The 14,461-nt window shown below is 54.9% G+C and overlaps 1 protein-coding gene across 1 annotated transcript; it reads left to right on the top strand.

The window, feature by feature from the left end:
• The first annotated feature begins 742 nt into the window (after positions 1-742).
• Positions 743-12,582, top strand: DONSON (DNA replication fork stabilization factor DONSON). Its single transcript, XM_064704383.1, has 10 exons — positions 743-1,052; positions 1,358-1,438; positions 3,474-3,677; positions 3,760-3,938; positions 4,322-4,500; positions 5,637-5,760; positions 6,471-6,575; positions 6,939-7,137; positions 11,468-11,668; positions 12,276-12,582. The coding sequence occupies exons 1-10, from the start codon at positions 783-785 to the stop codon at positions 12,411-12,413; spliced, it is 1,680 nt and encodes a 559-aa protein (XP_064560453.1). The 5' UTR covers positions 743-782; the 3' UTR covers positions 12,414-12,582.
• The last annotated feature ends 1,879 nt before the right edge of the window (positions 12,583-14,461 follow it).

The following is a 14,461-nucleotide window of genomic DNA, read 5'->3' as shown; positions in this document are numbered from 1 at the left end:
AGCTCTGATTTTACTCCTTGTGGGAAAGGAGAGGGGCTTTTGTGCCCGGCTGAAGCGTGGCAGTCCTGTGGGAGCTGCACAGCCATTCTGCAGCCTTGGAGCCAGCTGCTGGTGTTTCCCTGGTGTTGCTCACTTTTGCTTCAATGTTTCCAAAAGAAAGCAGATGAAGTAAGATAGTAAGTTTAAAAAACCAAGCTCAAGCAGGGACAAAACTGCAGACGAAAGATCTTTTAAAAGTATCGTTTTTCTTTTATTAAATCTTTTGTCGGTAAAATTCTTGCTCCTGACTACCTCTTTATGCCTTTTGAACCACATGGATGTCTAATACTTCTCTAGTATTTGTTATGCCTTTTGAACTCCCTGTACAACATCGAGTGTAGTTTTCTCTCCCAAATAGCCTCAAACACTCGTTTCTTTCTCCCAGAGAGGCTGAACCCCGCGTGGTTCGTGTGCCATCGCACATCCCCGGCCCCGGTATGGGCACAGGGGATTTGGCCCTGGGGCAGCCGTGTGGCGATGCTGCCGCAGCCGAGCCCAGGCCCTGGGGCCGCTGTCCGGGTGCATTTGGCAAGGCACGGACACAATTTCAGCGCCGTCTGTCTTTGTGCTCCGTGTTTGTGTGGCCGGTGCGGACGGAGCGGGGCTGGCGGGAGCCGCGCTCCCCTCAGAGCCCCTGGGGGCGGCAGCAATGGCGGCGCCGCTCCCTCAGCACCGCCCCGGGGCGGAGCGGGCGCTCTTTGGCGCCAAGACCGGAGCGCGGCTCCTCCGGGTCCCGCTCGGCCATGGCCGCCCCTGCCGAGCCCGGGCACTCGCCCGGCTTCAAGAAGCCGCCGGCGCTGCTGCGGCTGAAGCGCAAACGTCCTGTGCGGAGGAGCGACTCCGACGGAGCCGCGGAAGCCGCCGCCGCCCCGGCCCCGCGGGGCTCTGGGGCCGCCCGCCGCCGCAACCCCTTCTCCAGCCTGGACAACGCTCCGCGGCGGGCGGCGGCCGCCCCTCAGCCTCCAGCAGCGACCCCCGCGGGCGGGGATCCATCGGCAGTGCCCTTCTGGCAGGTGGGACCGAGCCCTGGCAGCGGGGTCCTCTGCTCTCAGCCCTCGGGCATCGCCCTCAGCCATGGCCCCCAGCCCCTCAGCCCCTTCCCGATGCAGCCCCGGGCTCGCCCCCGGCTCCACCAAGGCCCTGCTGGGCTCAGGCTGTTGCTCAGCTCTGGATGCGGATCTTGTGCTCGCCCCGAGCCGGGTTTGTTTGCGGCCCGGGGTGCTGAGGGTCACTCGGGAAATGTCACTGCAAGGGCAGTGTTTAAAATGACCAGCCCGGTGCTCCTTTGTGCTGTGCCTCATGCTGCTCTTTCATTCAGTTTTTAGAGCCGGCCTGTGAGGAGAAGCCCCCCGGGAGAGCGGAGCCTGCTGAAAGTTCCGACATCCTCGCCCTAAGCCAGGTATGAAACAGCGCACGCTGCTGAAAACATTCCATCTGTTCTCAGGGCACACAGAAAGCTGAAACTGTTTCACTTGGTATTTGGTGGCCCATCTTTGCATAAAAGAATGTACTGAAATGTCAGTATTCAAGGAAATTTCTTACATTGATGTTTCCTGTTCTGGTGACAGTCTTCTAAACCCAGCCTTCTGCCTGACCTCACTGCTGTTGTAGTTCCATGGACAGGTTGTTTTCTTTCAGTTTTCCTGACTATAATTTTACTGTTTCCTAGTTTTGTATGTAGTTGAGATGAGGATGTTTTTCACCAGACAGACCTCCTGCAGTCTGGTTCTCAGCTACAGAAATGGAGCACTTCATCAGGCACATAGGAAAGCAAGAATTCCTGAAAACCAGCCCTTGAAATTCAAACAGGGTTTCAATAGACACTCTCTAATGTTGTTCTAGGTGCAGAAACTGAAGTTCAAACTAAATTGGAAGGATAGAAAAAAGAGAACAAACTGTCTTGGAGGTGCCTAGGGCTTTGTTCAGCTTGTGACCTTACAGTCACCAGGAGAGGATGAAATGAAATAACCATTTTGGCATGGAAATTCTTGCCTTCATAAACATCAGGCTCAGGGCTTTTTTGTTTTAATAATTTAGCTTTTTATTTGTTCCTAGTTTATACTGTTGGAAGGAGTAATGAGTGCAAGGCCTGTCGTATGGTTCTATAGGCAATAGAATGGAGTGGTTTTGTTCGAATCTGGTGCTGAGCAAAAGAATCAAAATAATAATGTATAAAATAATATATAAATAAGAATATAATATCATATAAATATTTAATAATAATAGAATAAATAATATAATAATCTATTAAATAATAACTGTCAGCTCAATGTGGTTTTATAGGCAATAGAATGGAGTGTTTATGTTCGAATCTGGTGCTGAGCAAAAGAATCAAAATAATAATGTATAAAATAATATATAAATAAGAATATAATAATCATAGTATATAAAATCATATAAATATTAAATACTATAGAATAAATAATATAATAATATATTAAATATATTATTTATATAGGCAATAGAATGGAGTGGTTTTGTTCGAATCTGGTGCTGAGCAAAAGAATCAAAATAATAATGTATAAAATAATATATAAATAAGAATATAATATCATATAAATATTAAATAATAATAATAGAATAAATAATATAATATTAAATAATAACTGTCAGCTCAATGTGGTTCTATAGGCAATAGAATGGAGTGTTTTTGTTCGAATCTGGTGCTGAGCAAAAGAATCAAAATGATAATGCATAAAATAATACATAAATAAGAATATAATAATAATAGTATATAATATATAAATATTTAATAATAATAGAATAAATAATAATATATTAAATAATAACTGTCAGCTCAATGTGGTTTTATAGGCAATAGAATGGAGTGTTTATGTTCGAATCTGGTGCTGAGCAAAAGAATCAAAATGATAATGCATAAAAGAATATATAAATAAGAATATAATAATAATAGTATATAATATCATATAAATATTAAATAATAATAATAGAATAAATAATATAATAATATATTAAATAATAACTGTCAGCTCAATGTGGTTTTTATAGGCAATAGAATGGAGTGTTTATGTCCGAATCTGGTGCTGAGCAAAAGAATCAAAATGATAATGCATAAAAGAATATATAAATAAGAATATAATAATAATAGTATATAATATAAATATTAAATACTATAGAATAAATAATATAATAATATATTAAATAATAACTGTCAGCTCAATGTGGTTTTATAGGCAATAGAATGGAGTGTTTATGTTCGAATCTGGTGCTGAGCAAAAGAATCAAAATGATAATGCATAAAAAAATATATAAATAAGAATATAATAATAATAGTACATAATATAAATATTAAATACTATAGAATAAATAATATATAAATAATAAATATAGAATAAATAATAAAAAAATACCTGTCAGCCTGTGAACAGGTTGAATGTTCTGCGAGTTAACGGATGCTGTTTCTGCTTGCTCAGGACCTTCATTCCCCTCTCGCCGTACCCAAAGCTCCCTCCTCGCCGCGCCAGGAATTCCCCGCAGACTGGAGCATTAAAACGCGCGTTCTCTTCATGTCCTCGCAGCCCTTCACGTGGGCAGAACACCTGAAAGGCCACGAGGAGGCGCAGGGGGTGGCTCAGCACTGCCGGGCCGCGGCGGCCTCGCTGCCCCGGAGCGTGCAGGTGAGGGCCGGGCGGGTGCCTGGGGCTGCAGCTCCGCGCTCCGCAGCTCTGCCGTGCCCCTCACCCGCCCTGCGCCCCGCAGGAGCCGCGGCTGTGCTCGGAGCTGCGCTGTGCCTTCCAGCAGAGCCTGCTCTACTGGCTGCACCCCTCGCTGCCCTGGCTGCCGCTCTTCCCCCGCCTCGGGGCGGACAGGAGCATGGCCGGGAGGGCCTGTCCCTGGGCACAGGATGAGGCCCTGCAGCAAGTGCTCATGAGTGACTGGTGAGTGCGGCCTGATGGCTGGGTGGGTGTGAGGTGAGCAGATTTTAATTAATCACAGGGTTATGGCACGGTGTGGGTTGGAAGGGAGCTTAGGGATCATCACATCTCAACCCCTGCCATGGCAGGGACACCTTTCACTGTGCCAGGCTGCTCCCAGCCCCAGTGTCCAACCTGGCCTTGGGCACTGCCAGGGGTCCAGGGATGGAGTTCCATCCCAGCCCTGCCCACCCTCCTAGACAACAATTCCTCATTGCCAATCTCCCATCCATCCCTGCCCTCTGGCACTGGGAGCCATTCCCGTGTCCTGTCCCTGCATGCCCTGTCCCCATTCCCTCTCAGGGCAGGGGCCCTGCCAGCGGTGCCAGCGCTGTGTTCCCTGGCAGGTCGGTGAGCTTCACCTCTCTGTACCAGCTGCTGCGGGCGCGCCTCTGCCCCTACTTCTACGTGTGCTCGGCGCAGTTCTCGGTGCTGTTCCGCGCCGCGGGGCTGGCGGGCAGCGCCGAGCCCACGGCCGCCATCGCGCCCACCACGCGCGGCCTGCGCCACGCCATGCGCGCCGAGGGTAAGGGAAATGGGCACGGGGATGGGCATGGGGATGGGCATGGGCAGGGCTGGCACACGGCCGCCATCGCGCCCACCATGCGCGGCCTGTGCCACGCCATGCGTGCCGAGGGTAAGGGAAATGGGAATGGGCATGGGGATGGGCACAGGGCTGGCACACGGCCGCCATCGCGCCCACCACGCGCGGCCTGCGCCACGCCATGCGCGCCGAGGGTAAGGGAAATGGGCATGGGGATGGGCATGGGGATGGGCATGGGGATGGGCAGGGCTGGCACACGGCCGCCATCGCGCCCACCACGCGCGGCCTGTGCCACGCCATGCGCGCCGAGGGTAAGGGTACCCGCTGGGCATGGGCATGGGGATGGGCAGGGCTGGCACACGGCCGCCATCGCGCCCACCACGCGCGGCCTGCGCCACGCCATGCGCGCCGAGGGTAAGGGAACTGGGCACGGGGATGGGCACGGGGATGGGCACAGGGCTGGCACACGGCCGCCATCGTGCCCACCATGCACGGTCTGTGCCACGCCATGCGCGCCGAGGGTAAGGGAACTGGGCACGGGGATGGGCATGGGGATGGGCAGGGCTGGCACACGGCCGCCATCGCGCCCACCATGCACGGTCTGTGCCACGCCATGCGCGCCGAGGGTAAGGGAACTGGGATGGGCATGGGCACAGGGATGGGGATGGGCAGGACTGGCACACGGCCGCCATCGTGCCCACCATGCACGGTCTGTGCCACGCCATGCGCGCCGAGGGTAAGGGAAATGGGCATGGGGATGGGCATGGGCACAGGGCTGGCACACGGCCGCCATCGTGCCCACCACGCGCAGCCTGCGCCACATCATGTGTGCTGAGGGTAAGGGTACCCGCTGGGCATGGGGATAGGTCAGGGCTGGCACACGGCCGCCATTGCCCGCACCACGCTCGGCCTGTGCCATGCCCTGCGCACCAAGGGTAAGGGAAATGGGGGTGGGCATGGACAGGGATGGGGATAGGTCAGGGCTGGCACACGGCCGCCATTGCCCGCACCACGCTCGGCCTGTGCCATGCCATGCGCGCCAAGGGTAAGGGAAATGGGGATGGGGATGGGCACGGGGCTGGCACACAGCCCCTCACTGCTGCCTCCCCTCACCACAGGCATAGAGTTCTCCTTGCCTCTGCTGGAGGAAAGTGGAGCCAGGAAACAGAAAAACTCTGAGGAGAGTCTGGAGACAGAGACAGCTGAGGGCATCAGAGCGGGCAGCAGTGTGGAGGATGTGGGGTGAGTGACAATGCTGTGGGCACTGGCATAGAGGGAAGGGGCCGGCATCCATTCATTGCTCACATAAACACCAGCTCAGAGGCCGTGAGATTTCAGAGGAGCAAGCATTCAGCCATAGATTCATTGATCAGATAAACATCTCAGAGGCTCTGAGATTTCAGAGGAGCAAGCATTCGACCATAGCTCAAAGTAGTTACAAGTTTCTTTGTTAGAAGGCAATACAGAACTTTTTGCATTTCTTATTTTGCATTTCTAACCTATCACCTTTACTTACTGTGGATACTTTTATTCAATGGGTGTCTAACTCACCTACACACATGTGCTTCTGTTATAACTTCTGAACTCTTAGTTACTCTGTACAACCACACCCTTACAGTATAAACCCTTCACCATTTTATCAATACAGTTTCTCACTTATTTAAAGCATATTCTTACTTACAACTATAGAAAATAAGTTTATGCTTTTTATACTTAATGTCTGTTTTTTGTTCTTAACATCTGTTATTCTACTTAATAATGTTCTTTATTTTTGCATCAATCCATGCTCATTCCAAGGCCCAAACCCTCCCGAATCTGTGGAAGTTTCTATCTTTCCATTTCCCACAGCTGTGCAGTGCTGGAATTCAGGGGCATCCCCAGGCTCCTGCACAGTCCCTTTGGAAAAGCTCCCTCAGAGGCACTGCCCTGCTAACACTGATCCTGTGTCGCAGGGAACCGGCTCCCAGCGATGACGATGATGATGGAAGCTTCTCTTGGCTTGAGGAGATGGGAGTCCAAGACAAGGTGAAGAAACCAGACACCATTTCTATCCAAATGTATCCTTCCTCTGATCTTCCAGATGTGTCACACGGGCAAACCCTGCAGCTTTTCCAGTGCTGTGGTGCATTTGAGTTCTGTAGAAGTTTTTGAGAACTCTTACAAGTATGAATCCTCACGTTCCTGCACGTGATGAGATACTGCATTTTCTTTTTAGTTACTTTGCAAGTATTTCTAGGAGTTGAAGCCAGGATTAAGATGCTGTTTAATATCTGAAGAGCAGATGTGGGTGGGGGCACAGCTGGGTGGGGTTTGTGTTTGGGGATTTTGGTCAGACGGGCTGAGGGAGGGCTCCCAGCTCCACCTTTCTGGCCCATGGATGCTCCCCAGGGCTCCGTGGCTTTCCCTTGACTGGGCTCCAGGCGCAGGGAGAAGCACGAGGTGCAGGTGGATCACAGGCCCGAGTCGCTGGTGCTGGTGAGGGGCAGCAACACCTTCAGGCTGCTCAATTTCCTCATCAGCTGCCGCAGCCTGGTGGCCGTGGCGGGGCCGCAGGCGGGGCTGCCCCCGACGCTGCTGTCCCCGGTGGCCTTCCGGGGCGGGACCCTGCACACGCTCAAGGTGAGGAGGGCACGGCGGGCCGGGAGTGGGCAGGGAGCCATTCCTTACCCGGGGATCAGCCCCTGCCTCGGGGGGTTCCTCGGGCACCACAGCGGGGGCTTCTGGCTGATGCCTGAGTCAGCACCTTGTGTGCAGGCACAGCCTGTTCCTAAATCCCTGCAACACATCCCTGCCCTGAACTGACATCCCTGCATTGAACTGACATCCCTGCATTGAACTGACATCCCTGCATTGAACTGACATCCCTGCATTGAACTGACCTCCCTGCATTGAGCTGACATCCCTGCATTGAGCTGACATCCCTGCACTGAACTGACCCCCCTGTCCTGAACTGACCCCCCTGCCCTGAACTGACATCCCTGCACTGAACTGATATCCCTGCATTGAACTGACATCCCTGCATTGAGCTGACATCCCTGCATTGAACTGACATCCCTGCCCTGAACTGACATCCCTGCCCTGAACTGACATCCCTGCACTGAACTGACATCCCTGCATTGAACTGACATCCCTGCCCTGAACTGACCCCCCTGCCCTGAACTGACATCCCTGCACTGAACTGACATCCCTGCATTGAACTGACATCCCTGCATTGAACTGACCTCCCTGCATTGAACTGACATCCCTGCATTGAACTGACATCCCTGCATTGAACTGACCCCCCTGCACTGAACTGACATCCCTGCACTGAACTGACATCCCTGCCCTGAACTGACATCCCTGCATTGAACTGACCCCCCTGCATTGAACTGACATCCCTGCATTGAACTGACATCCCTGCCCTGAACTGACATCCCTGCACTGAACTGACCCCCCTGCCCTGAACTGACATCCCTGCATTGAACTGACATCCCTGCATTGAACTGACATCCCTGCCCTGAACTGACATCCCTGCATTGAACTGACATCCCTGCATTGAACTGACATCCCTGCACTGAACTGACCCCCCTGCCCTGAACTGACATCCCTGCATTGAACTGACATCCCTGCCCTGAACTGACATCCCTGCACTGAACTGACATCCCTGCATTGAACTGACCCCCCTGCACTGAACTGACATCCCTGCATTGAACTGACATCCCTGCATGAACTGACATCCCTGCATTGAACTGACTCCCTGCATGAACTGACATCCCTGCATTGAACTGACATCCCTGCATTGAACTGACATCCCTGCATTGAACTGACATCCCTGCATTGAACTGACATCCCTGCATTGAACTGACATCCCTGCACTGAACTGACATCCCTGCATTGAACTGACATCCCTGCATTGAACTGACATCCCTGCATTGAACTGACCCCTGCATTGAACTGACATCCCTGCACTGAACTGACATCCCTGCATTGAACTGACCCCCCTGCATTGAACTGACATCCCTGCCTGAACTGACAGCCCTGCATTGAACTGACCCCCTGCATTGAACTGACATCCCTGCCCTGAACTGACATCCCTGCATTGAACTGACATCCCTGCATTGAACTGACATCCCCTGCATGAACTGACATCCCTGCATGAACTGACATCCCTGCCCATGAACTGACATCCTGCCCGTGAACTGACATCCCTGCCCTGAACTGACATCCCTGCATTGAACTGACATCCCTGCATGAACTGACATCCCTGCATGAACTGACCCCCTGCCTGAACTGACATCCCTGCATTGAACTGACATCCCTGCCCTGAACTGACATCCCTGCCCTGAACTGACCTCCCTGCCCTGAACTGACATCCCTGCCCTGAACTGACATCCCTGCATTGAACTGACATCCCTGCACTGAACTGACATCCTGCATTGAAACTGGAATCCCTGCATTGAACTGACATCCCTGCCCTGAACTGACATCCCCTGACATTGAACTGACCCCCCTGCATTGAACTGACATCCCTGCATTGAACTGACATCCTGCATTGAACTGACATCCCTGCCCTGAACTGACATCCCTGCCCTGCGAACTGACCCCCCTGCCATTGAACTGACATCCCTGCATTGAACTGACCCCCTGCATTGAACTGACCCCCCTGCATTGAACTGTGACCCCCCTGCCTTGAACTGACATCCCTGCTTTGAATACCCCTGTTGACACCCCCTGCATTGAACTGACCCCCTCCCCTGCACTGAACTGACATCCCTGCATTGAACTGACCCCCCTGCATTGAACTGACATCCCTGCATTGAACTGACCCCCCTGCATTGAACTGACATCCCTGCCCTGAACTGACCCCCCTGCATTGAACTGACATCCCTGCCCTGAACTGACCCCCTGCCTTGAACTGACATCCCTGCCATTGAACTGACTTGAACTGACTCCCATACACTGAACTGCCCATCCCTGCCCTGAACTGACATCCCTGCATTGAACTGACTCCCTGCTTTGAACTGACTCCCTGCTGCACCGGGAACTGACATCCCTGCATTGAACTGACATCCCTGCACTGAACTGACATCCCTGCATTGAACTGACATCCCTGCACTGAACTGACATCCCTGCATTGAACTGACATCCCTGCCCTGAACTGACATCCCTGCATTGAACTGACATCCCTGCACTGAACTGACATCCCTGCATTGAACTGACATCCCTGCCCTGAACTGACATCCCTGCATTGAACTGACCCCCCTGCCCTGAACTGACATCCCTGCATTGAACTGACATCCCTGCCCTGAACTGACATCCCTGCATTGAACTGACATCCCTGCATTGAACTGACATCCCTGCATTGAACTGACATCCCTGCCCTGAACTGACATCCCTGCTCTGAACTGACATCCCTGCATCCCCTTCCTCACCTCCCAATAGACAAGAGGCTGTGCAGGGCTGCCCATAGGGAAAGTGTTGTTAGGATTCTCCCCAGCTCTTATGGGCTCTCAGACCATCCCAGCCCCTTGCAGGAGGAGCCCCTGAGCCAGAGCTCCCCTTCTGTTCCTGCAGGAATGGTTTGGATTGGGAGGGACCAACCCCTGCCATGGCCAGCGACACCTTCCACTATCCAAGGTTGTTCCAAGGCTCATCCAGCCTGACCTTGGACACTTCCAGGGATCCAGGGGCAGGCCCAGCTGGGCCAGGGCTTCCCCACCCTACAGCCAAGAATTCTTTCCCTATATCTAACCCAATTTTCTTCCCAGTAAGAACAGGATCAGCTGCTTGTTCCAGCAGAGAAGTTCTTGGGCACTTCCCAATCCCTACAGCATTCCTGCAGTGCAGGGACACATTTTAGGAGTTGTTACAGGGACAGTAAAGCCTCATGCATTGCACAGGGAGTGGGCAGCACTGAGAAGTGTTTCCATTTTCAGTGGGGCCGTGGCCTGTGGTGCCAGAGCGGTGCCGGTTCCTGGCTGTGCTGTGCTGTGCTGTGCTGTGCAGTGCTGTGCTGTGCCGTGCCGTGCCGTGCCGTGCCGTGCCGTGCTGTGCTGTGCTGTGCTGTGCTGTGCTGTGCTGTGCTGTGCTGTGCTGTGCTGTGCTGTGCCGTGCTGTGCTGTGCTGTGCTGTGCTGTGCTGTGCTGTGCTGTGCTGTGCTGTGCTGTGCTGCACTGTGCTGTGCTGTGCTGTGCTGTGCTGTGCTGTGCTGTGCTGTGCCGTGCCGTGCTGTGCTGTGCTGTGCTGTGCTGTGCTGTGCTGTGCTGTGCTGTGCTGTGCAGTGCTGTGCTGTGCTGTGCTGTGCTGTGCTGTGCTGTGCTGTGCTGTGCCGTGCTGTGCTGTGCTGTGCTGCGCTGTGCTGTGCTGTGCTGTGCTGTGCTGTGCTGTGCTGTGCTGTGCTGTGCTGTGCTGTGCTGTGCTGCACTGTGCTGTGCTGTGCCGTGCTGTGCCGTGCTGTGCTGTGCTGTGCTGTGCTGTGCTGTGCTGTGCTGTGCTGTGCTGTGCTGTGCTGTGCTGTGCTGTGCTGGCTGTGCTGTGCTGTGCTGTGCTGTGCTGTGCTGTGCTGTGCTGCGCTGTGCTGTGCTGTGCTGCACTGTGCTGCACTGTGCTGTGCTGTGCCGTGCTGTGCCGTGCTGTGCTGTGCTGTGCTGTGCTGTGCTGTGCTGTGCTGTGCTGTGCTGTGCTGTGCTGTGCTGTGCTGTGCTGCGCTGTGCTGTGCTGTGCTGTGCTGTGCTGTGCTGTGCTGCGCTGTGCTGTGCTGTGCTGTGCTGTGCTGTGCTGCGCTGTGCTGTGCTGTGCCGTGCTGTGCTGTGCTGTGCTGTGCTGTGCTGTGCTGTGCTGCGCTGTGCTGCGCTGCGCTGTGCTGTGCTGTGCTGTGCTGTGCTGTGCTGTGCTGTGCAGTGCTGTGCTGTGCTGTGCTGTGCTGTGCTGTGCTGTGCAGCACTGACCGCGCTGCTCTCCCCGCCCCCAGGCCCGCACTGTCAGCGGCCGTGCCCGGGTGCCCGGCGGCTTTGAGGACGTGTTCAGCCTGGAGGTGCTGGGGCCCGTCCTGCCGCACGCCCTGCACGCCCTGACGCTGCTGCTGGGCCCGGCTCAGCGCGGCTCCTTCCGCGCCCTGCTCAGCCCCCACGAGCCCAGCGCCGCCTTCAACGCCAGCCCGGGCCCGCCCCAGGTGAGGGGAGCGAACACCGGGACTGCCTGGGATGGGGAGGGCACACCGGGACTGCCTGGGATGGGCAATGCACACCGGGACAGCCCGGGAACGGGGAGGGCACACCAGGACAGCCAGGGACAGGGAGCGCACACCGGGACAGGGAGGGCACACCGGGACAGGGAGCGCACACCGGGACAGGGAGCGCACACCGGGACAGCCGGGATGGGGAGGGCACACCGGGACGGGGACAGGGAGCGCACACCGGGACAGGGAGGGCACACCGGGACTGCCTGGGATGGGGAGGGCACACCTGGACAGGCCGGGATGGGGAGGGCACACCGGGACAGCCGGGATGGGGAGGGCACACCGGGACAGGCGGGATGGGGAGGGCACACCGGGACAGGCCGGGATGGGCAATGCACACCGGGACAGCCGGGATGGGGAGGGCACACTGGGAAAGCCGGGATGGGGAGGGCACACCGGGACAGGCCGGGATGGGGAGGGCACACCGGGACAGCTCAGGACAGCCAGGGACAGGAGCGCACACCGGGACAGGGAGCGCACACCGGGACTGCCCGGGGCGATTTCCCTCACAAAGCCTCACTCGGTGCCGGTGCCCCCACAGGAGGAGGAGCAGCAGGAGCTGCCGGCCTGCGGGCTGCACCCCCGGACTCTGGCTCAGCTGAGTCAGTGTCCCACGCTGGGGAAATCCTCCCTCCGCCTGCTGGAGATGAAGGATTTCAGCTACACCTGGAAGGCCTAGGAACGCTGCTGGGCCCTGGGGCAGGACTCGCCCTCCCTGGGCTGCAGGTGCCGGGCGTGGGGCAGGGTGGGAGGGACACCCACACAGCTGCTGCACAGGAACCTCCAAGGGCTTTGAGGGAAAGGAGGGGAAAGGCCTTGGACATCTCCTTTTTTATTGTACAAAGTGTTTTTAAAATAAACCGTGGTTTTATTGGTCTGGTTTGCCCCTGGCAGGTTGGTATTCCCCTTCTGTTCCAAGCATGGAATTTCTGCTCCTGCTTGGAGCAGGAACTCATAACCAGGTCAGACCTTGAACTCCCCCAGGGCAGGGGATAGGAACCAGATGAGCTTTAAGGTTCCTTCCAGCCCAAACCTTCTGGGATCCCATGGATGGGTGGAATGTTTGGCCAAACCCCTTCCCAGACTGTTCACAGCCCCTGCCACCCTCAGCAGCTGCACCTTGGTGTGTGGCACCTCTTGGGCTGGGGCCATCTCGGAACTCCACAGGGAGGAAGGGAGGTCAGAGCTCCCACACCCACCCAGGCCTACAAACCACAGCCTGGGGGAATCCAATGGCTGCAGCACCTGGGCACAAGGAAAGGGTGCCAGGCCTTGGCAGGGGCTGCCCAGGGAGCTTTGCAGTGCCCATCCCTGCAGGTGTGCCCTGGAGGTGGCACTGAGTGCTCTGGGCTGGGCACAAGGTGGGCACAGCTGGCACTGCATGGGCTGGCAGGGCTGTGCCAGCCCCAGGGATTCCATGGATCAGAGACAGAGGAAGAGGAGCAGGGTCTGAGCAGGTGCCCCGAGTGTTTCCCTGCAGGGAGAGGCTCCCAGGCATTTTGGGGAAGGTGTCCCTTTCCCACAGCTCTGGGCTGAGCACATTCCTGCAGCAGGGAATGCCACAGGTGAGTGGGAAGTGGAACCAACTCTGTTTGTGCTCTCCAGGTGCATTTCTATAATCTGGTGTTTGTTACTGAAGTGAAGCCGTGGGCAGCAAAGCTCAGCTCTCCCTGCTGCTGCCCCTGGGCTCTGGCATCACCCAGCAAAGCCCCACAAACCCAACCCTGAGCCTGGGCCAGCAATGGCTTCCTCTGCCCCCAGAGCCTGTCTGTCTGTCTGTCTGTCTGTCTCAGGCTCCAGCAGGGTCAGTGTCCTGCCCAGGATCCAGCAGGGATGCAGCTCTGCAGGAACTCTGGGTTTTACAGAACTGCTGTGAGCTGCCAGCCCCAGGAGCAAATCCCAGCTCTCCCAGGATGCAGGGCTGTTCCTGAAGGATGTGGCTCCAGGGAACACACAGATCCCCTCAGCTTCAAGCCATGAAATCCAGACCTTTCTGAGTAGTTATTTTTCAAATGGAGTCTTTAGTGGGAGTGGATTTCTCTGCTGCTGGGACAGAACTCAGCTCTTTACCTTAGGCACGGGAAACAGGGATATGGAAAAAGGAAGCACACAAGTACAGGGGTTGTACATTCCCAAATGTGATTTGTCCAGCTGTAACCCCTGAGCTGCCACGCAGAGAATCCTCAGCAGCTGCGGGGCCTGGGCTCTGCCGAGGCACTGAGTGGGGAGGTGTGGGAGCTCAGCAGCTCAGCCCTGAGGTGTCACCGAGAGCACCCTTGGGGGGCTCGGGAGTCCTGGAATGTTCCAGAAGTGTCTGGTGGCTGGACTTTGATCCCACACAGGAGACGACACCTGTATGAGGACAGGAGGGTTTCACCGGGGTGAATGGTGAAGGGATTGGTTAATTAGAGAGTGAAACACAGGGTTTAGGATTTCTGTACAGGGGGGTTTAGAGAAGTAAGATGGAGGAATTGGGGCGTGTCCTGTCCTTCTTCTTCTTCTTCTTCTCCTCCATCTTCTGTGGTGATGGTGGCACTTTGGGATTGGTCATTACTAAAAGTGCACCGGGCAATAAAAATAAAAAGGATTGGGGAAAAATGATAAATATTGTACACGTAACCATGGGTATAAAGATAGGTGACCGCCCGGAGGGCAGGGAGTGTGCTCATGGCTGGCTGCTGAGCAGAGCTCTGTCGGGCCCAGAGAAAATCTTTTAGATAAACAATT

This window comes from Zonotrichia leucophrys, chromosome 1, assembly GCF_028769735.1.
Source record: "Zonotrichia leucophrys gambelii isolate GWCS_2022_RI chromosome 1, RI_Zleu_2.0, whole genome shotgun sequence".
NCBI lineage: Eukaryota > Metazoa > Chordata > Aves > Passeriformes > Passerellidae > Zonotrichia > Zonotrichia leucophrys.
This window is presented reverse-complemented; position numbering and strand designations above follow the sequence as displayed.

Coding starts and splice junctions, on each gene's coding strand:
- DONSON (XM_064704383.1), top strand. CDS start 783: ATGGCCGCCCCTGCCGAGCCCGGGCACTCGCCCGGCTTCAAGAAGCCG. Junction 1,053..1,357: donor CGGCAGTGCCCTTCTGGCAG/GTGGGACCGAGC, acceptor TCTTTCATTCAG/TTTTTAGAGCCGGCCTGTGA. Junction 7,138..11,467: donor GGACCCTGCACACGCTCAAG/GTGAGGAGGGCA, acceptor CCCCGCCCCCAG/GCCCGCACTGTCAGCGGCCG.